Here is a 24,501-nt window from a genome sequence, read left to right on the forward strand (position 1 = left end):
AGACTTCAGTATATGGCAGTGACAATGGGTTCACCCAGTCTTATTCTGAAAATAAATTTTCTATCTTTTGCAAGATATATGTTTCCCCAGATCCTTGGAACAAGTTGTAAACTCGTAACAGATGGTGATGAAGCCTCACATTTTTATACAATACATTTTAAGATTCTGCATCCACCGCATGTACCTTCCAAAGAAAATGACCTTCAGTGAGAGAAGATACAGCCAAAAGGAAGGAAGGAAGGCAATGGTGTTAAGCATATCTTTTTCTACTAAGAAAGTCTCTCTTAATAAATTAATCAAAACATTAAATGAGGGTGCATACTCATTCCATTATCCTTCCAGTATTATTACTTTTTAAAGTAACAAGAAAAACTAGGCTCTTGCATACATTTACAAAAAATAAAATTTGGTGCTCACACTAGAACAACATTAATTTTCATTGAATACAATTCAGAACTTACTAAAACATATTGGCATTATGTTCACCAGAGATTTCAGAAAGAAAGTTGCTGACATGTTATCAATTTTTAACATTTGCTTACCTGGAGAAAGACTAAAATAACAACATATTATTTATCAAAGAAGATATAAGGAAGAATAATCACAAATGGGTTTTATTAAGGTCTTATTGCACAAAGAAAATGAAGATATAGTTTGGGTATAGTGCAATCCATAACTGCACCGTAGAACCATCTGCCTGACTATTCTGGACATTTGAGAAGAGTAAGGTTAAACTTTTTAATAACATTAACAACATAACATTTTCATATTAACACAGAAACAAAATATAGCGTTAAATACTAAGGTACTCACCTCTTTTTTCAACTGCTTTTATACACTGTCTCACAAACTGCGGGACCGTAGAATTCTCATGTTCACATACCAAGTGCAAATGGGAGCCAAAAATTTGATCTACATGTTCAGGGGGAAAACAATACATTAAGCATATTAGTAGTAGTAGGGTTTTTCTCTTTTCTGAGTTTGCATATCAATTAAAAACTCAAGTATGAAAGGTGGGCAGACAAAGTTGGAAACAAATCCTCTCTGAGTCCTAATGCTCATCAACTTCAGCCCCAGTAACAAAGCTCTTGATGTTTACTTGCAGTAACACTCATAAACCTGAACTGGGCTGAAGCTAAAATTTTCATGTATACCATGATCTTAATGCTTGCAGGCTGTGGTCTCTGGAATGGATGTGTCATAAAGAAGTGAAGTCTATTTTTGAAACAACGCTCCTTAATCCTATTGAATCCAAAATCCTGCATAACAACTAACGATCCAACCTTGACACTTAAGCCTCTTCCACGCATGTGTAGTTTCACTCTCATCATAGAGCACCATATGGGTGCAAGGGCTTTATTAATTTCCACCATTAGGACTCAGAATATAATTTCATCTAACCCTTACAGGATATTTTAATCATCAAATTACCTGTTTGAAACATGCAAGATACTAAATGTCTTTTGATGAGGATGGCATATGTTACACCAAGTTTAACTGGTGACGTGTTCCTTCATTGATATATAAGCATTTGGCCCAATAATGCTATGTTTTCATTTTTATCATGTGAAAGTTTTGATTAACTCAGAGTGCTCATCCTAAAACATAGCTGTATAATCATGTTAAACTCTCCAGATAACTAATTAGCTTCCTCCACCTCATTTCCACTCTATATGTTTGAGAAATTATGAAAAGAGCCATCAGTAATGGGGATGTTGTCAGCTAGAATCAAAATGAATCAAACAGATGAACAGAACTGTTCAATAGGAGCCAGTTAAATGTTCAAACAATAGGCCTATACTACCATCATTTATGCAAAAAGACAGTCTCCATATAGCATTTCAACAGCATACATTTTGAAAATTGGTGTAGAGGCTTTCGAAAATGTTTTTGAAGACAGTTGAGGGGAGCGAGCACAAGGTTGGGCTCTGTAGGGCAAAGCCACCAAGCACGTTCATTCCCAGGGCAGCACGAGTGCCTGCAGTCCTCAAGTTCCTGTGGCACCAGGATACTTTCTCCATAGACAATCCCACCATCTTTCACCTTAATCACTTTGAATAGTTCTTCCTCAAAGAAACTCAGCTTTTTCACGATACCACGCCAAGTTCTGTTTGATCATTTTCTGCTTTGGAATGACACTAGCTTCACCTTCCTGTCATTAACCGATGCTATTTCTTACTGAGCACAGATATGGGCAGCTTGACTGCCTTTGCTTTCCAAATACCCCAGAAAAAAAAAACAAAAAAAAACATCCTGAGAAACAAGACGGGGAAGGCTTTGCAGGAATTCACCAGAGAAGCTTATTCAGCATACCAATGAGGATGGCATATGCACCAAGCGTATCTCCCAGTGCATGTGATCTGCATTTGGGTAGAGTACACCAAAGCCTGAATTCAAGTTAGCTGTAGTTTTGGCTGCAGAAGGAATGCAGGACTGGGTTCACAGAACAACACTGAAGAAGTTTGTGTGCATGTGCGCGTTAAGCATCAGCAAACAGGCTGTTACATGTTTTGGGGTTATGTTTCTGACAAAGCACAGTCTGGTTACATATTCTTCATAAAACATTTATAGCTGCCTTCAGTGGTAATTATATATACAGAGATTTACGATTAAAAAGTACTAGCACTTCCTCCTTTGACATCTTAATTGTGTTTGTTTTTTTCTTTGATATTAGCAGAGACCTGTCAAATTCTTTGCATAAGATGGAATGCTCTTCCATGTAAATCATGTTAAAAAAGAAGTAAAAAACAAATATATTTGTAAACTATTTCGGGAATAAAACAGGCAAGGAGCTGCACTGCGTTTAGATGGGCAGCACTTGAAGAACTGAATGGAAATGAACGCAAAGAAGTTCAGCAATATCTCTGTTATATCCACTTCATAATCACTTCCAGGATTTTGCAGTTACTCTTTTATTCTTTAATATGAATGCAGAACATTCACTGTTCCTGGGATGAAATTTTGATAAGTCTGAAAACAGATTTGTAGTTCTCACCTTTTCATCACCCCTTTTCTGGATGTGCGTTCAGTACCTTCTCCAGCAGATGATTTAATCCCATTTAATCCCATTTCACATGCCCTTCAGTATACAGATACAGTCACACTGTACAGTTTTGAAGTACTTGACCTAAGGAGCCATCCAAATATTCTGAATTCTGGGTGCTCCTAAGCCACAGGCGCTGTGACTGTATCCAGCCAATGGATTTTTACTGGATCTGTTTCTGTACATAAACATGGAAATTGCAGGAGTTACAACCACCATGTTTACACTCTTAGAGGTCATGGGGATAGCTGGGGAAATCTCACTTTATATTTGCTTGTGCAGCACTTTACAAGGCATTATCTGAATGGCAAGTTATTAATTTTTGTATAATAGATTGATGTGTAAGTAAGGTATAAATATTTGTTTCTTATTCTTTTTATAAGTATGTATATTCAAATATAGTTTGAGGAGAAACTATCCAGAACATTTTTTCAAAGAACAGAAACTGCTCCCAAAGGGATAAAGGAAGCAAAAAAACCCTTGTTTGATTTATTTGTGATGAAGTCCTTCAAATCTTCATTTTTTATGACTTCAAAAAAAAAACCAAAAAGATGTACACAACACTTCTAACCTCCTGTTATGACAGTTTATGTTTCCTATCCAGCTTATTTAACTCAAATGCCTGGGAAATAGACACAATTACCACCTTATGGAATGCTACTTAACTTTAAATGCTCCCTTCTGAATAGAAATCCACTTTATCTTCTCAGAGTTATTCCAGTTTCTCAGGAATTATTTCCTCTATAGGCTCCTGAAACGCTCTTGTTTCATCATTTAAAAATTTAAACTAACAATTGTTCAGAAATATCTTTTACTAGAACAAAGGCAATTCCCATACAGTGGATTCTGTTCACAAGAGCTTGTACAAAGGAGCTGCATACTATGCCCATATACAGCTTTAATCATTCACTCTTTCAGCTGTTATCAATTTAAAACCAATGAAACTCCCACACTGAGTCCATTTGAGCAGTCAATTTTAATATCTTGGGGCATCTGTAGTTATTCTGAATTGGCTGCAAAAGCAGAACTAACAAGTTAAGCTCTAACCATAAGTCTACATCAGGCTGGTAAACCATACATCAAACACAGACAGTTAGTCAATACTGTAGTATGAAAAAACAACAAGCATTTTTAAGAAGAGCAATATATTCACAATAAGTTTGGTGGTATGGTTTACATTACGCATCCCTTGTATCTGTGCATTCAACCTCCTATTCAGAACGGTAGGGTGTGTGACAGCTTTGCACACAGATATAAAATGAGACACCAGAAGAGGAGGGAACGGACATTCACAAGTTGTACAATATAAAATGAAGATTACAGCTGCAATGAATTGTTTGTTCTGGGGAGCTTCAAGTTCTCCTCAGCCTGACAGAGTTGCTGTTTTTGAGCAGCTTTCACAAGCTGCAGCAAAGCCACTAATCCTGAGCTGCAGAATCCCAGCCTAGGAGAGACAATACTTCTGGAAAAGAAACAATTAAAACAAAATCGCAAAAGCCACATCCTCACTGAGAATGTCATTGTTTAACTGCTTTTTGGTGTACATGGTTGAGACGCGGCCACGCTGGGAAGGAACTCATATTTCAGTACTTTTTATGAGGGGGAAAAAAAAAAGAGTAGAGAATTGCTAACATCTCAAATTCTCAGACAGAATCTCAAATTCTGACACAACAGAAGGTGTAATGGTATCATGACCTCTTTTTTTTTGTATATGGTATGTATAAGGTATGAGCAGAGAAGAGGGCAGGACAGTAAGCACCATAGCAATTAATTTTTTGGAAGAAGAATGGAAGTGGTCCAAAGAACCACATTCTGATAGGTAACTTCTGGATGCTCTAAGAGTAGAGTGAAAATACCAAGTCAGATATTAAAATCATGCTCTTCACTGACTGGACTCCAAGTAACACCGCAATGCTTACACAATAAGTGGGCCAGGTTCTCAGCTGACTGAAGTCAGCAAGGTTGTCAACAGAGCTCCTCTGATTTATGCTAGCTGGGATTCTTGCCAGTCCTTTTAACATGGAGATTTACTATATACCGTTGATCTGTGGTGGTCATCAATTAAATAAAAATTACATTTGTGAGCAGTTACTATTAAGTGGCATATGAGCTAGAAGATTTGTTTTACTTTCTCAGGAAAAAAAAAAAAAAAGAAGGAAAAATAGAGAGTACTGTAGACACCAGTCTCATTTAAGAAATTATGGTGTATTATTGGAGACAAGAGTTCATTTAAATTCAAAGAGTGTGAGGCTGCTGTACTTCTTCTTAAAGCAGGTCTCAAAAATGAGATACTTTTAAATTATGTGAATGATTTCTGATCATTATGTCATGACTAGAGTAGCGTCAATGGAAATATCACTTTACCCAGTGTATGGCCATCCAGTGGGTTTCAAAAAATATCATAAAGTCTATGTGGTGGTCAAAGAGAGAAATATCCTTGTGACACACCCTCCATAAATCAAATAAATATTTCCTAACTTTTCCGAAGTTATTATGGGCACCAAATCAATTGCTAATTTTTTTTTTTTTTTTTTTTTTTTTTAACCCAGAGGAATTACGGAACACATCAAAAAGGAAATCTTAATCTCTACATTTGGACTTCTCATGAGCATTACATTCACCACATTGAATTACTCCAAGGTCCATTGAGACAATTATGACGTTTTCCCTTGTCTGGAAATGAAATAACTGTTGATCTTCACACTGCTATCTGCACAACCACCAACATATGCTCAACCTTGTTCTTTAGGCTATCAAGCCAAATCACAACTAGTTCCTTTCACCAGCAATTGAATGACTTTTAGATTCATCTTGAAGGATTTGTAACCATTCCAATTTTCACGTTGTTTTGGTTTTGGGGTTTTCTGGGTTTTTTTGTTTTTTTTTTTTCTTTAACTTAGAAAATTAGTTCTATAAACTTCCTTCATTATCTACACTTGGAAATAAAAAGTCAACAACAACAACAGCAAAACTCTAGGTGAGTTTCTTGCCACCTGCATTGTTCTCATTTCCCATAGCATCATTTATGAGTTGTTAGCAATGTTTTCATTTAATTATCTATTTACCATTTAGTGCCTTTTGTGATAGTCTATTGCCAGGACAACTACCATAGCTTTAAAGTCACCATTTCATAGAAGTCTTTTCTTTTTCTGTTGAACTAAAGAGGCTCAGAAATCAGGAAGTTAGCTGGCCAATATCAAGTTGAAGGTTGGCAATTCATTTGGGATAATATTAAATCATGACAATGCTCAAACATAAAGATCAAAGTTCAATTATAGACTATAAAGAAGTTCTAAAAGAGAAGATTTATATATTATTTTTCTAGCATATTAGTGCAGATTCTGTAAATTCTGAGAATATTTCAATCCCAAGGAACTGAGAACCTCTGACCTAGCATATAAATTTGAACACAGCTATTCTTGAAATAACATTGTTAAAATGGCAGGCATGGAACATGCCTCTTATTATTTCTAGCTTCGTGTGCATGTAGATTCACACAAACATGGTGTGCATCTAGGCCCCTTACATGGTACACAAAAATACTGCATTACACATCGCCTCAAAAATGATTCAAAATTCCTCCATACCAAATAAATTTTGTGTGAGCGTGAACTCTGAGGACTGGCAATCTTCATTAGAGGACTCACTGGAGCATGAAAAGCCCCATGTACCAGCCCACTGCAACAAATTGAGCCAACGTGCTCTTCACATACGGGCTTCTCATAGGCAAAAAGGTAGCATAACAACCAAACAACTAACATTTACACGTTGCTCACATTCTCTTATTTGATTATCACCCACCTATTTCTTATTCTAACGAATAAATACCCACTATATTCACTACAGATATTTGCTACATCTTACAAGAACAAAGTTTTGTTAAGAGTTAAATGACAATCACATAATTCCTAGATTTTCTGATAATAGTGTTGGCAGAACAAAGTACCCCAGGAGATCAAACTGCTATTTAATTTTGAAGCCTGTATTCCCAAATTTGGTTAATGCAGAGAAATGTGTCGAGTCTTCTGGCCAAGTGTGTACACATCAGTGACTAACAGCTCGCAGAACTGTGTTTAAGTGAACTTACCACCTTAAAATGTATTTACTCATGACTATAATTTACGTGTTAAATTTATTGGAGTTTTGGTTCCAACGTGACATACAATGTAAAAAATCAATATAGATTTGAGAGCTTTATAGTGCCCTTGGCAAATATGAATAGCACTTGATGAAAAGTGAAGGTTTTCACATCACCTACAGTGCCACTGCTTTAGAGTAATTAACACCACACGCTTCATAGATATTTATATCAATTCTTCGCTAGCACACAGAACAGCTCTTTGTCAGAAATTTGGTACCGAGATGTCCTGCAAGGCTTTAGACACACTTTTATTATGAGCCCCTATTTTAAGGGATTTGCAATTCTGACAGAAGCATTTCCCTACGGGATAAAAGTTAGTATGAGTGTTCTCAGAGCTGGAGGAATTTCTTCTTGTAAAAATTCGTTAACAGTTTTTCCCCTAAGAAACAAGCAAACAGTTTTGAGAGGCATCTGCAGCCATTTCATTCACCTTTAGAAAAAAAATAAGTAGATGCATCTTAAAACACAAAATCTGGCAATCTTCTCATTTTTTCATTTGCTGTTTGCATTTTGTGATTTAAAAATATTCTAATGTGAATCTAAAAATTAACATTTTAAAGTAGTCTGCGTATAAACACTGCAACTGCATTTTCATAACATTTTAACAGATTAAGGGATAAACTCTGGTGAAGACAATGGAGGAACCTTATCGAATGTGCATTTCACATAGACTTACCATAGACTGGAATTAAGCTGTGCTAACGAATCCTGCCTCATTTGCATGGCCAAAACCTAATCCTAATGAAACCGCATAGTATATAACTAACATGTTTTCTTTATGGCAACATTATTTCAGTTATAAAACCGTGCCAAGTACTGATTCTGAGTTACTGTGCCCCAAATCATACATCTTAGCTTTCCATGGAAGATTATCTCAGGTAGAACCAACCTATGTTTATGAATCAAGAGCTTAACACATGTGTAGCCAAAACCAAATGCATCTGGCTTTCCTAGAGAGATATATTAGGGGATGGATTTGAGTTATGCTAATGAATCTGGATTTGTTAGCAGGGATCACATCTGATCCCTATGTAACACTGCAGGAGATTCATCAGACACACTTTATTAAACTTAAAAAAAAGAAGAAAAAAAAAAAAAAGACACCCTTAAATCCAGAAATTAAAAGACTATACATTTCTACTCTATTACTACCATAACTGAAACAAACTAATGGGGATGCATTCAAATCCCATCCTCAACCCACAGAGTACTTCAAAGAGGCAATACCCTCTGAAATCAGACGTTACAATTGTTTAAAGACAGATCCTGAAAGCTGAGCATACTCACACCCATGTGTTTGTATCTATGGCATTTTTAAAGCATCTGTGGAAGTTAGAAGCAAAAGCCCACTATTACAGCATATGATGGCTTTAGGCACTGAAGACTTCTTTAGAGGAAGAAACACCTTGCTGAACATTTTTCCACATATCTAATATGTACAAACTTAATTCACAAAGCCCCCTCTTTCTCTTCCAACAAGGGGCCCAGCTAGAGTTTAACTCTTGGGCTTTTTCAGCTTGTGCTGGCTGGGGTCAGTCTCTTGGCTCAGGACAGACCAGTTTCACACACACCAGCAACACCCCTTGCCATTTTTGACACACCACTGGAAAACTCACACTCTAGAGACTGACAGGGGCTGCTGGCAAAATGCCTTTTTCCTGTCAATTTGCATGTGCAGTTGTGGGTTTCACACATAATAATTTGGGAGTGCGTAAATTTTTAAAGCATTACTCCAGACAATATTTGGAAGCATGGCTTTGCTTGATTATTAGTGGTCAGCATGCTACTGCCTTCAAGTGAACTACCAGCTTCTAGGGAGAATACTTCATGAATGATCTCGCAAACAGTTTTTATCCAAGCAACCATTTTTTAAGGATATGTGAAAGTGATGTCTGACCAAAGTGAGGCAGGAGAAGATCTCTGATTCAAAGCATTTATTATTCACTGGCAACAATTTTAAGTTGTTAAAAATGCATTTTGTTGGCAAGTTAGAAAAATAATGAGAATAGAGCAGGAAGCATTACAGCCTACCCTAGAAAAGAAATTAGCCAGCACAGCATCTGAACTTTCTATTGCTCATTCTAAATAGCAAGCTATACCAGCACCCATTTCCTAAAAAGAAATGGAGTTCTGCAGCACATTGATGGGCATGGTGCATGTTGAGTGACTATGTTAGGTGAACAGGCTTCTACCAAAAGCAAAGGAAAGCAGAAAAAAACTGAGTATTACATTTAAATATTAAGCACAGATATATGTAACCAAATACTGATTTTTTCACTATATTTCAGCAGTGCAAATTTTCTGAGAAACATCAACAAAGCCATTTGTTCAATACACATATGCCTTTAGCTGAGAGTGAAAGAAGCAAATTCATTTGTAAATTTTTACTTTCAATTCCAAAAATTATAAAGGAGAACACACCTTTAATCAGTCCTTTTTCTTGCAACGTTTTCAAGGATGGTCTTCGGGAGATAAACTTCTTTAACCTGCTTTTAACTCGGTTTCTGTCATTTGAGTCTGAAGCACTGTAGTTCAGCCTGAAAACTAAAGGAAAACAAAAGAAAAAGCCTCAGTGAAATTTTATTTATAAAGTATTAATAATAACAGTTTGCTCAAATATTCTTGGAAAGCAATGGCCAAAACCACCCCAGTAAAGTCATGCGGTAGGTCAGCAGTGTAGCTGGTTGGACAGTACAGAGAATCTGATTAATCCTTTTCTGAATAAACATAACAAGTTCACTCTGCTGGTTAGTTACAGAGCCGTATTTTTTATTGCCTATAAGTATTTGGATGGCTACCAGTTTACTCATGAAATGCTCAGGAATTCCACAAGTTTCACATGGATGATTTTTCAACTAAAAGTCCGGACTAAAAGTGTGTTATGCACTATTAGCTCCATGCTGCTTGCAAAGAGAAAGGATGGATGGTTACTCCACTAGCAAAGGACTGAGTTCTCTTGCCAAGATGGATTAAGCGTTATATATATATTTAATGCAGTTATAGAAATCATGGCTGTATGCCATGAAATGTGTGCAAGATGCATTAATTTATGGAAAGAAAAGTATTCCTGTCCTAATGATTATATTTTATTATATTTAGGCATTTACCAAACTGAGAAACATTTTGAGCTCAATTTATTCCTGCTCTGTGTCAAAAAGACATAGAACCCAGCTGCAGAAAATCCCCTGGAGGAAGTTTCAAAGGCATAAATTTAACTTCTTCTCTGCTGAGGTGCTTACAGGGCACCATCATAGCTATGAAAATAGGCAGTATTAGCAGCAAGAAGAAATTCTGCTCATTGCTGGATGCTCCAGAAGAAACAGAGAAGCCACAGGAAGATGTTTTCCAAAGGTTTCCCTGGACAAGAAGATTTTTAGAAATTTCTGACAAACCACCTGAGCTTCAGGACTCTTGTCTGACCTTTGTCTTGGTCTCTCTTGCCCTTGACAGAAATAAACAAACAAACAAATAGACAGATATATTAAAAATCTACCAAAGCAGAGATTCTCCACAAGTTAATCTTGCAGGATTTGATCTGTTTTCCCTTTCTGTAGAACTTCCAAGAAGCTCAGGTGAACCTCACGAGGTTCTACAAATCTAAATGCAAGATTTTGCACCTGGGTAAAGACAACCCTTACTACCAATACAAGTTAGGGGGTGAAAGAATTGAGCACAGCCCTGCTGAAAAAGACCTGGGAGGATACTGGTGGATGGGAAGCTGGACATAAACCAGCAGTGTGCCCTCACAGCCCAGAAAGCCATACATATCCTGGGCTATATCAAAAGAAGCGTGGCCAGCAGGCCAAGGGAGGTGATCCTGCTCCTTTACTTTGTGCTGGTCAGACCTCACCTGGAGTACTGCCTCCAGATGTGGAGTCCTCAGTACAGGAGATACATGGACCTGTTGGAGCATCTCCAGAAGAGGGCCACAAAAATGGTGCAAGGGTTGGAACACCTCTCCTGTGAGCACAGGCAGAAAGAGCTGGGGGGGCCGTGCAGCCTGGAGAAAAGAAGGCTGGGAGGTCTCTTCCAACTCTGAGAATTCTGTGATTCTAAGGACCCCAAATAACATTCCCTGCCCAGAGCAGATCTCCTCTACAATGCAATGATCTTCAGATGGAGGATTAAGGGAAGAGGTTTACAGAAAGCAAATTATAATCAAAATTATTGGGCTATTTTATAGTAAGAAGTTTTGCATTCGTTATAAACAGAACCGGAATGTTTAAAGGTACACAAGTCTAAAACAATGGCAAGCTAAAATAACTGGTTAAGCGATGATAATAACCCAGGAATATTGTGGTTTACATTACAAATCTGATTTTAACAGCCAAACTTATAAAATGGTTTATGCTTTGCTGTTGTCAAGGGAGAAAAACTTGCCAAATTGTTCATTTTAAGTAAATAGAACATAGCCAATTAAGGAAAGCAATATTTAAACACATGCCTATGATGATCAGAGCATAGTTTGCTCCTGATTTCACTACTGATTTTAACAGAAGAGTGCTCCATTTTCCCACAGCACTAAAATGACCCCACACATACTTCCACAAACTAGTAATCGCACAGGACAAATAAAAGGACACTTTACTGGAAAATACACAGCTTGGTACAATAATCCATCACTTATGAAAAATAGAATTCACATTTATTTAATGGAGCATTCTTGGAGCGATGTATCATAGAATATAAAGATTAGCATTCAATTGATGGCTGGTGCTTTTTTAACATTATAGTTGAGGACTTTTTGTTCAAAATTGAGCAATCCTTGGCAGGGACAAGCTAAAATTCCAAGTCACTTGGCCATGCTATAAAAAGAACAACAAATGGATGTTTCTAATTCTGCATCTTAATGGTACTTTGAAACAGTGAAGTGAATTGTACTTAGTTTTGGGACTCTCTTGTTGCTTCGGGTCATTCTGTCCACAGCAATTCATACGTAGATTTGGTTTTTCTTGACTTACAGTATGAAGCTTACCAATTGCAGGACTGAAAATAGCTCAGGAGTGACTTTAGATGCTTGCCACATTTCACATTCTGCAGGACTCTGGAAAGCTTTATGCCCACTTTAAGTACATTCTTAGCTCTAAATGTACACAGAATTTATTAGAGATTTTAACTGAAGTGAATATGATAATTCTGCAAACAGCAAGATAGAGTAAGCTAGGATTTGATAACAGGGTAAAGATTTCTCTGCTTAGAAAGATGCATTAACGCAGCCAGAATCTTCATACCTTAAACAGCAATTATGGTGTTAAAACTACATCTAGAGGTAGGAATAATTATTGTCATGGATGTTTTGCATTTTATAGGTTGGGTGGTATAGAACATAGCTAAAAACAGCAGCAAAGCCAATTTTGATGAATTTCTCATTTTATTCTATTAAGTATGACTCACCAGAGGGAAACTCCAAATCTCCCAGAAATTCAAGGGTTTAGATAGCATGTTCCAAACCAAGTTTAGCCAGAAATATTCTTGTCAAGATCTCATTTAGAAATAACCCTTCTCTTGCCAAACCATTCTTCTCACATTAACATTAAAATGACTTTGCTATCATATTTGGAAATAGAAAGAGGGCCAAATGCAATTCCAAGAGAGGGAAAAAAAAATAAATCAGAAAACTGAAAAGCCACTATATATATATATATATACATATATATGTATATATAGTTTGTAGTACCTTCTTTTTAAAATTTCATGTTGTGGATTTGGACAGAAGACTCCTCCATGAAAGAAAGCTGATTAGCTTCAGGCAATGCAAAAAAGTGGAAAGCAGTTCAGCAAAGTATTTGAAGAAAAACAGGACACTTAAGGTTCTAAGCATAGAATAATAGAAAATAAATCTAATACTTGTTCTCAAATCCGGGCATAAACTGCCCAGCTGTGCCATTTGATTCTTTGCACTAAATAAACTGATATCCTCCATTTCTGGAGCTACTTGCATCGACACAAGTGCCTCGAATCCAACACAGAACAGAAGCATAATTCCCCTACGTTTACATGACTCTTTTAAGTATTTTTGTATCTATGTTACTAATAATGTTCAAGGGATATAGAGAAACTACAGGAGATGGAGCATTTTTACAGTAGACATAGGGGGAAACCCAACAGGGAACACAATATTATGCTAACTTCTTTCTGCTGGAAGTGGGTGCAGGATACTCCAACACAGAAGCAAAAGCATACCTGGAGCACAGCTTGGAATTACACAAGCTTGCATTTGGATTGGAATAAACTGGGTCCCCTCAGGCATAAAATAAATAAATAAATAAATAAATAAGTATATTTTTAATGATTTTGGTCACTTTATTAGGGAGGTATTTATTTATTCTGCAGGTATTAAAAGATAAATGAAAAAAAAAAGAAAGCAAGTTCCTTTCCTCAGGCAATTTACTATCTGCTCTAGAATTAAAGTACATTAAATCATAAAGCTTACCACATTAGAGAAGTGTAATACAAAACTGGTACAAAAAGAAAATAGTATAAGCAGAGCATTAGGCATAAAAGAAAGAACTTATTTGTGGCTCTTGATGTTAAATAGCATTGTAAGAACACTGACTGAATTAGGAAGGATAACTAGAGGCTAAATTCTCTGCAAAAGAATATTAAATCAAGATAAAAACTGACCTGTCTTTTGGGGGGCCTATATAAATCCTCTGAATACTTATTCAACTCCAAAAATCTAGCCTTAATATTCCTAATAATATATATAGCTTTTACACAAGAAGACAGGCGGAAGGAAAGAATTAATGCATTGCTCATAAATCACACCATTTTGCAAAAACAGCACTATCAGAGTCAATGGAACTTTTGAGATTTACGGATGAAGGATTGTGTGACATATCTGAATGCACTAAATGTCTATATGATGCAATGATCATAAACATATTATCGCTTCAGTAGGCTGAAGCAATAGCTAACATATTTGCAAGGTGAAGTTGTGAAAGCCTTTCTTTAGGATTTTGGCATGGGCACAACTAAAAGGTACAGAGAAGGCTCTAGCCCTTTATGGGGAAGGTTTATTTAAGTGTATGTTAAGTGATTATTTTCTATGAATATAGTAGAAAAGTTGTCTAAGGGGCAGAAGGGTTGTACCTAGACAATGGATATCTAGCAGACTCTTTCCTGGGTGAGACATTCTTGGCTAATCTTGAATAATTCAGAATATAAAATATTAAAATATATCCTAAACAGCTCCATATCTTACTGGATTTTCTAATGACACGTAACATTATCTCACACTCCTTGCAATGACTTTCCCTTCACTAGTAATTTACAAAACATTTATACTAAATCACAAGGGTTTACCTATGATTAATTCCTGCCAGGTACAGTATATCTGAACACTTCCAACGTGTTGAAAGCATTGGCTTTTGAAGAACTATCCATTAATGACTTTCTGAACTGTGACAATGGATATTGACAGTACTTGTCAGACTAAAGCACTATTGATTGTCTCACATCATGTGTATAGAAAAACCAATTTCTTTCAAGTACCTCTTCCTAACTGAAATACATTATGATGATGTCTATCTGTTTATTAGAACACCCAAAATTATTGCGTGTAATTCATTTGGATGGAAAGGATTGAAGAGTTGCAGTCAGGGTGAATAAGACATGATGAAATTCAGTTTTATATTAGAAGTAATTCACTTCCATTGGTCTTGTTCTGCAGGTGAGAACTAATCTGGACTGTGCACAATTTATTTTAATACACTCGATGACTTAGTTCTTAGAAATGGAGATGACTTGTAGTCAACACCCATAGTTAGGATTTAATAGCTGTTTTCCTAAGGAACAGTGAAAGGAACAAGCTTGACCATTCAAAATCCAGAATACCCTGATCAAAACCTAAATACAACTACCTTACATATATAAAATGATCCAGATGTGAAGTGGCTTATCTGTGAGCTCACATCTCGAACTACTAATTTTTCTAAATTCTTTACATGGTCACATGCAGCCCTCATCAACATCTTGCAGGACTGAATCAAAGCTAAGATGGTAGAATGAGAGGAAGAGCTAGGTCTCTGCAGTATCAGATAGTGAAAGGCTTACAGCACTAATATCACATATGTGCAAATGTATTAATTGAAAGCAGTTAATTATTTAACTTCAAGGAAATGAAATGCTTAATTGCTGAAAGTGTCTCGTCCTTCTCAAGAATTATATCAGTAACCTGCAGAGGCGTGTGACTATGCCTACATTCCAGAAGACGCTGTAATTTAAGAATATATAATGACTTGGGGCTTTAACTTTTATTGGATTTCACTGGAACTCAGAATTTCACTGGAACTCAGAATTCCACATTTTATCCTATCTTCTTGGCCTGCAGCAGAGGCAAAACTACTGCTTGTCCTTTAGAGGAGGAGCAACATGCATTATTGCCTGAATAAATGACCACTGTTTCAGCCAGCACCGAAGTTTTGGGAGTGAGAAAATCAAGTCACTTCTTGCTGCCTTCCCTTTGTGATCCTCTGAGATAGAGTCAATAAATCCTGTTCTCTAGGGATAAAGAATTCACTTCACCTATTTGTTGAGCTAAAGACTTTTGTCAATCATCTTTTTTTTTTTTTTTAATCCCTTTGGGAAGTTCCCAGGCAGGTCTCACGAGTTCTCCCCGCACTATAATTACTATATCCTTTTTTCAAAAGAGCAAAATGAGAGACAAAAACATGGTCTGCTTAGAGGCATTACACAAATGATCGGTGGGGAAAATACAGAAATCAGGCATTACCCCTAATCCCTATGTTTATGATAAGCTTTAAAATTACAGGTTTTGTGACTGCACAGGGTAGATTCAAGAACTGTGGCATCAGATGACAGACTGGCTATCACTGACTGGGAGGTGCTAGGAAAATTTTGTTTTCATGGGCACCAAAGGACACGGAGTCATTCAAGTTTACGGTCTTAAAACACGTTATTTGCCACAGCAACTATATCTGCATTTGCAAATGTTTATGAAGCACACTCAGAAATAAACAATAGGAAAAAGAAAACAGTGATTATATAGTGCAAATAATTTTGCTGTAATATGACAGCCTAACAACTTAAGTGCTCGGTATTGTCATTACACTTTGTGAAATTTGTGTGCATTAGCAGTAAAGATTCAATAAAATGACTGTATAACTCATATTTTGCATCACACTCTGATGCATATAAACTTTTTTAAAATTTGGTCTCTCGCTAATAATAAATGGAAATAAATGAATAGTGTGTATAAAAATATCATTGCACATTTACATTGTGAAACAAAATGGTACTCCCTATGCAGATTTTCTTAATGGCATTTGTAGCATAAATATTTAGAAAAGTAAGAAAATATTTCTGTGCATGCCCTGGATTAATAAAGGAAGATGATACCAGACTAAACTGATGTCAGTCTTCAACAAAATAACTGTTTTTTGTTTGTTTGTTTTCATAAAAGAGAAATTCAATAAACAAAATCTATCTGGACTTCAGTTGTGATGCCAAAAGGGAAATTATCAGTTAAACTGGAGAAGATGGAGAGAACTACAAGACTAATAGTGAAATGACTCAGAAAGGCACAAGATACTACTGCAAGTGCTTACATATTCTTGGAATTGATCTTTGTTTTTTGATTAATAATTTCAATATAAAAAGTAGGAGCATTCAAAAGTATTCGTGGTTAAGTCAGTACTTGGAAGCAGCATCAGTTCAGAGGTGAATCAGGACATCAGACAGTCTTAGTGACCTTGTAATGGGAAGCTGAAGAAATACATTAGATCTAAAAGTATCCAATGCCAAAGAGGTAGACAAAATATTTCTGTTAAGAACTTGAAACTCTGCTATTAGAAACATGAAAACAAGTGAGACACCTGGGTAGATTATTTGGTTATAAGTTCACTGATCTATTTGTGAATAGCGGCCATAAATGGAATCATAGAATCCTGAAGGTTAAAAAGCTATCTAAGATCCAGTTCAATTTCAGCTCACTCCCACCATGCCCACTAAGCATGTCCCTCAGTGCCAATCTCCATGGTACTTCAACACCTCCAGGAATGGTGACTCCATCACTTCCCTGGGCAGCCTGTGCCAATACCTCATCACTCTTTCAGAAAATAATTTATTTCCAAATATCCAATTCTTTGCTTCCTAATATTCAACCAGCAAGAGAAACAAACTCTCTGCTTGAGGCCCTGGTGAACTTCCACCTTGGAGGCTGTCGTACGTGAAACAGATATTCAAGTCATACAAAACACAGGCAATGCTGTGGGATTCACCAGCGGAAAGAGCTGAAAGAGGACGAAGATTTTGGCTAGAAAATGTCTGCGAAGGGCTGTGATTGTTCTCTATGAATTTCTTTGTGGGGGTAGAAGAGGAGCAGGAGAGAACAGGACACCAGGGAGGGAGAAGAGCTGTTTAAACTGAAGAACAATGTTGGCACAAGAATAGATGAGTATAAACTGGCCCTAATATGAAGTTCTAAAACGGCCTTTCAAAGAATCCATGGTGGTAAATAAAACTAAAAGAATTTAAGATGAAACTTAATAAATTTATGGAAAGAGAGACAGAGCATGGTACCTTATGACAGGAAGAACTGGACTAGATCACCCAGGACACAACAATTCTTTCTTTATACAATTTTTTTTTGTATTGTCACACCATTAGAAATGCTATTAACCACACTTACTTGAATATAAAAACCACAATGTCAGAAATCAATGAGCTTGCTTTATTCGTACAGTATGACCAGTTTATGTTCATCTAATGTAAAACATGTGGGACTTGGATGGAAGCTGCTGCAGCATACCGAGTCAGGCTGCTCAGCCTCTAAGAAGAGAGAGTGCTCTCACCAAGCCCGTGCCAAGGATTAGGATTCCTGACACAGTCAATTTGCAAGAAGTGGCTGCAGTCCTATATTGTTATACAGTCCTCATGCATAGGGGAGTATAGTTTCATAGGACCACAGACTGCTATGGATACATTTATTCTTGAGCATCCTTTGGTAACCACTTTTTTTCAGGTAATGAGCCATCCTGTTACAGATGGTTACAGTGTCAAAAGGCAGGAGAGTGACAGGCTTTTTGAAGTCCCCTTTGCAGAGCACTGCTAAATTTCACAGAATCACAGAATCACAGAATCACAGAATCACCCGGGTTGGAAGGGACCCCAAGGATCATGTAGTTCCAACCCCCCTGCCTAGCAGGGCCACCAAACATACACATTCAGATCAGGTTGCCCAGGACCCCGTCCAACCTGGCCTTAAACACGTCCAAGGACGGGGCATCCACAACCTCCCTGGGCAGCCCGTTCCAGGGCCTAACCACTCTCCTAGTAAAGAACTTCCCCCTAACATCCAACCTAAATCTTCCCTCCTTCAACTTAAAACCATTTCCCCTAGTCCTGCTGTCGTCAGCCCTTTTGAAGAGTTTACTCCCCTCCTGGGTGTAGGTTCCCTTCAGGTATTGATAGGCTGCAATGAGGTCACCCCGCAGCCTTTTCCCAGGAAAACACCCAATAATTCAGATTACCTAACATGTAGGACGTGAATAGCAGCCCTGAACTTCACTACCTGGGTGGCTCAGTGCTACTCACTTCCAGCTTTTTCAGCCATAGAATCTCATCCAACTCTTTTACAAAATGCAACAGTTTCAGAGAAAAAAAGAATGGTAGCATTTGATTTAATGACTTCTGAAGTTGACACACATAATATAAAAATATTATCTAAGCAGACTTCCCAAAAGAAAACAAACATGCGATTAAAGGTTGAGGAAGACAGAGCAAGGAACTGAAGATTATTTCCAGATCAAGCTGAAAGGTAATTTACAACAAGCAATGCATTTAGATACTTATTTTTTGTTTTGTTTTTAGAAGACAAAGTCCTGTTTTTCTTCTATTCAGGAATATTAGTCAGTAACTTCCAAGTCTTTAAGCTTACCTCCCAACTGAGTTAGTATGAAAAAACCTTTTCAACCTTTCTCATGTAATGTGAATAGTCATCATTAGCATTAAATTGCTCAGTCAAAAGGACAAGTAAGTTATAGGGTTCTTTTCTCTACAAGGAGAGAGCTTTATACTGAAAGAAAACCCTTCTGAGTTGCTGGGTACTGCCAGTCATGTGTGCCCTTTTAGCTTCAAAATCTATGTATAATTCTACCTTATGCTTTGGAAAACAAACTAATTATCTGTAAGGAACAAGGAAAACTTGCATTGCTGTATTTATATCACCCTTGTTAAGAGTCACGCAGATTATTCATATATTTAAATTTAGAAACACACCGATACTTTGCTGTATATTTTTTTCAGATCTGATCTAAGGGATCTCTCCAGAAAGAATATCATAACAAAGAATTTCCATTTTATGGAGACTCTCATCAATTATATTTTATACTTCTACATTCTAAAAAATACCATATTTTAAAATTTAATTATATTCCCATTACACGCAACCTCCAATTATATTTATAACTTAATATTTTTGACCCATTATGAACTTCTACTGCTTCTCAACCAGTAAAGGATAGATTTAATTTATAGTGTGTAGATTATGACAACCAACATGTTAAAATTGTTATTTTCAGTGAGAAGTGGTAGCAACCCTCATTTGCTGTTTCAAATCATAAGTTCCTGTATATTTTTATCTTCTAGTATAGCAAATATAGTATGTGCTACTGACTGTAGAAGAAAAATTCATGAAGGAAAAAAACATAAAAATTACCTTTAAAGTAATCAAAGAATCTAGTCAAGGATTCAAAATCCATTTGCTATACTCTGTGTATACATCCACTCTATCAAGTTATCCCTATCTCAATTAAATCATTAGAAGAAATATAACAGAAGAAAATGATTACCTAGGAGCCATTTTTTTTTTCCAAACAGAATAATCAAATGAATTAAAAATCCTGTTTACTTCTTACCTCACTACTACCCTCCTGTAGAAATTCCCAACACTTACATGAACACAAATGTAAAACGTGGACCAAGTGAACTTAAATTCATTTTATCTTTCCAGATAAATGATTTCTATATGTTAAAACACAACTGATCTTCAAATTTTTTGGCTTGCACTGTAGTGTCAGAGTTGCATGGGAAGGATATCCATTAGATGTTCTTAAGGATCTCCATAAAATAAACATAAGAACAGAAAGCAAATCCAATGGAGAGGATTATAGCTTTTGTGTGAGCCTGTCATGTAGAGTCTATGGGGTATTTTTGCTTGTTTTTCCCATTGAGTATATGAATTTTCTAACAAAGATCAGCTAATAAAAGGCTACAGTTCTATTTTGTCACATTTATAGAAAATGTATATTGCTCTCTCTCTTTCTTATGCTACTGGCACCAGCCAAGGTGTACAGCGATCCTGGAATAATTCTGGCTTTCTAGATCATGCACTCAGTGTCTCCTAACAATGGCAGCTGCAGTTTGATGATTCACTGCCATCACAGTCAGATGGAGAGCAAAGATTTGGGTTGGTGTAGATCAGACCAGAGTCCAAAGAGGGCACACAGATGTGGTTAGCAGAAGGCATGAGTGACTGGGACCCCAGAGATGAGCATCTCCTCTACTGCTAGTGCAAGGGCTTTTGCTGAAGCAGGCAGTTGGGACCCCAGCTCTGCCTGCCCCTTGCATAGGTACTCAGAGAACAGACCTTCAGAGACACAGAAGGGCATCCAGTGACATTTTTTCAGTAGTTCATTCAGTCTTCAGAACAGCTGTGCTGGAACATTTGTCTGGACAGGCAAATGATTGCTATATATCACAATTTTTTCCTGAAATAAAATCAGGCCAGTCATCATAACACTGAGACACTTCAATCAGCTGCATATGGGGTTTTCATGGGTGCACTGACCCTTACTTTGACTAGCCATGGTTAAAACTTGGATAAAAGAGATACACCAAAAGACTGTTTTAGCTTTAAAATTAATGTTCCAGCTGACAAACTGCACAGGGACTTAACCTACTTTGGAACATATTTAATAGCATAATTTAGTATCTAAAAAGAAAAGCAAAATAACTAATGATGGACAAATTTAGAGGTCGAATCTAGTTCAGATAAACATTCAAGAGTTCAGATGTTTAACCAAACCTTATCTTGTCCATGAAATGCCTCAGCCTAAGAGCTCTATCAAATATAAGCATAGCACAGAAGATTGTGGAAACTTTTCCTTACAGAAGGAAAACTCTATTATCAGGAAACAGCACCTTATAGCAGCACTCACATGTTAAGCATTTAAGCATCAAAGCAAAAGCAAAACATTTTCAGAAAAGTGCTTCATGGAAACAGCAATATTTGGATGAAATCCAATACAGAGAAAAGAAAATAATATTAAAGGAAAAGATAATTCAAATGCAATTAGACTATCAACCAATAAAACTTAATCTGTGTTTGATAGATGAAACCTTCCAAGCTTAGAATGAATAAGGAAACCAGAGATCAGGGGACTCTGCCTCTTGAAGTCTTGTTGTCCAGATCCTGGGGACCATTATCTAACTGAGTACTTTAAAGCCATAATGAATATTCTGTCACAAAATCAGAAAGCTTTATTCCTGTAACGACCTGTAATTTGAGCAGCAAAGATGAATTCTAAGTAAATAATAAATAACTATTTCCAAAAGGTAAATTCTACAAACTTAGTCTTTGGACTAATATGTGCTTTTAAAGAACTTTTTCACTTGCTAGCCACTGATAATGGAAAGCACCACTCTCAGGGACTCTCTCCATACTCAATTCACCAGTCTTTAAATGAATTTTTAAGAAACCTATCAGCTGAGATGAGACCTGTGGTACTATTTCTCATGCACTTGCCATATCTACTACAGTACCCCAGAGGAAAGTAAAATTTAGACAAATGTTACAGGAAGCCAATGGTACTTCAGCGTCCTTTCATTTTTCTTTCCGTTTCTTCATGTCACCACCTTGACTCTTCTTTGCTTAATCCTGTCCTTCACCTTTTTTTCTTTATCTCTCTCCCAAGCCTCTTTGGCAATTTAATTCAACTAACTGACAAATTTACTTGTTTCATCTGTGGATCCCAAATTCAAGTGAACAGAATATTTTTTTGAGCAAACCATAAATTCTCCGTTCAGAAATGAATAATGTCTATCTTACGCTGAGAGTAAAGTTCCAAAAATAAATGAAGCATCATACGCTTTGTAATTTTGCCTTAACTCAGTATTACACTCAATCCATCATAACCAATGGTCTTCACGTAGCACTTTGAAACAATTAAATTACTATGGTATTTTCATTATTTCTCCATTAATTTGCAGCGTTCTTTTGTGGTTTTCATTCACACACGTGAGCTAAAATACCTTCATGTGACTAAAGGAAGGAAAGAGCATTATTGTGCTCTATCATATATCAGTAATTTTAAACAGTCGAGAAGGATAAATAAATACATATCTTCACAGCAGAAATTATCCAAAAAAGACCTTATTTTTGAAGGCTTCATTAGCTCCTGGGTCACATCACAATGAGGCAGATTTTTATTTAAATGAACATATTCACAGTCCAGATAGAAGACTGCCAAAGAGTGACCCTGAGATCTGTTTAATTCTTGGTCAACTTTGGGGCCCTTCCACCTAGCTTTTCCCAAGACAAACCCTACAAGTCAAACAGTTCCTCCACTGTAAATTTAATATTTTATTATATATAACCACCAAGCTAATTTTAACTTGCTCTGATTTATTTTTTTCTATTAAAAAAAAATAAAAATGAAAGAGTGAATTCCATTTCACATGGCTGTTGGATATCCTTGCCTTTAACACCCATATGGAAGAAGTATGAATTGAAACGGGGACAAATTTAGAAAAGGAATCTGGACATCAAGAAAAAGAGCCTTTCCTTTCATAGGAAAGACAACCACAAAACTCAGCTGGCTTCATCTTAGCAAAACAAGCAGTTGAAGGAATATGATGTCTGTCTGTAAAACTATTCGAAATGGTAAAATTGAGATGGATGGAAAAGAAATGCTGAAAATAAAAAGCCAGATAAATTGTGATAACAGAATGCAGTCCTACCACAAGTCCATTAAAGCTAAATTTTAAAAGAATATTTCCAGCATGAAAACAATGAAGTTTTGGAAAATTCTTCCAGCCTGAGCAGAGGGGCAAGCGCATTACTACTGAATTTCATTAATTATGAAAGGAATTGAATGAAGTAGTTGTTTTCAAGAACTGGGGAATTGATTCAATGCTACTAAAAGTCTGTCTGAGGCAGATAATGCCATGTTACACTTTTCAATAATAGTAACGCAACTGATTTCCTCCTGGGTGAATCCTGGGCACACTTAAGACAATGGCCAATGGAATTAATTAAATGGAGCCAAATATCCTTAGTGGGGAGGGGAGGTGCTCATCTGTCACAGTGTTCTCTTCAGCATCAATATTTAAAGCCAGCTAGTTGGAACCTTTTACTTAATTGAGAAACAATACAGCATTTAACCCCTCAGTAGCATTCCACTCATAGCCTTTCAGAGGAACAATTGCAGCAGCTATGTGTTATGGGATGAGCATATGCCACTGCAAACGTGCACATGTCTGCAGCTTCTCACAAACTGCCCTTGTGCACTCACGAAGGAACATGCCTTAAATTAGGAAGCTCTCTTATACCTTACATAAGACTATGTATCCCACCTACCAATGTAGGAAATAGGCTTTTTTTTATTGTGCAGAAGAGCCTTTGGTTAAAAAGTAGTACAGGCTATAAAGGAACCCATCTTTTAAAGAGAGCAGGTGTAGAAAATATTTCATGCCAGTACAAGTTTTAAAGCTCTCCAACTACATGTGTGTTAGAAAGTTTGTCCTCAAATTGTTTATCTGGCACATCAGCAGGCAGCTGGTGGAACAAATAGGAGATCCTACCAAGCACATTCATTTTTAAAACATTAATACACCTAATCTAGGAAAGAGTAAAGTGCTTCCATCCATTAAACTTGTCTTTAAATATTTGGGGTAAGAGATCATAATTTAAATGAAATACATCCTCCAACCTGCAAGGTACAAACGCTGAAATGATTTCTCCATTGGGAAAAAGGTGAGTCTGGGCAGTAAGTTATCCTATCTAGAGCCTGATTTATGATGTCGCTAATTGAGCTTAAATTAGACTTTTATAACCTAAAAACCTCCTTACTTCTGTCATATTCCTCCCAGAGTACCAGGAGGATTGCATCTGGACTAGTTATAAATAGCAGTGAAACCTCAGAATACAATGTAGCCTGAGAGTCATTTTTCTGGCTTCAAACTTGCAATCAGGGTAGTCATTGCAACACTTACACCAACAAGTATCAGAATTAGGTTCGCAAGAGTGACACAAAGTTGTACCCTCTCTCCCTTCCCAAATCTCAGCTGGTCCTTG

At 36.7% G+C, this 24,501-nt stretch overlaps 1 protein-coding gene across 2 annotated transcripts in view; it reads right to left on the bottom strand.

The window, feature by feature from the left end:
- ARHGAP15 (Rho GTPase activating protein 15) overlaps nt 1-24,501 on the bottom strand; it is a 316,320-nt gene that overhangs the window by 124,830 nt on the left and 166,989 nt on the right. For both annotated transcript variants that reach the window (XM_048952880.1, XM_048952881.1), the window contains 2 exons: nt 9,606-9,728; nt 814-912 (listed from right to left, as the gene is read on the bottom strand). In XM_048952880.1, the coding sequence (XP_048808837.1) occupies nt 814-912; nt 9,606-9,728 (222 nt within the window). The remainder of the gene's footprint in view (nt 1-813; nt 913-9,605; nt 9,729-24,501) is intronic.

Source organism: Lagopus muta, chromosome 8, assembly GCF_023343835.1.
Source record: "Lagopus muta isolate bLagMut1 chromosome 8, bLagMut1 primary, whole genome shotgun sequence".
Lineage (NCBI taxonomy): Eukaryota > Metazoa > Chordata > Aves > Galliformes > Phasianidae > Lagopus > Lagopus muta.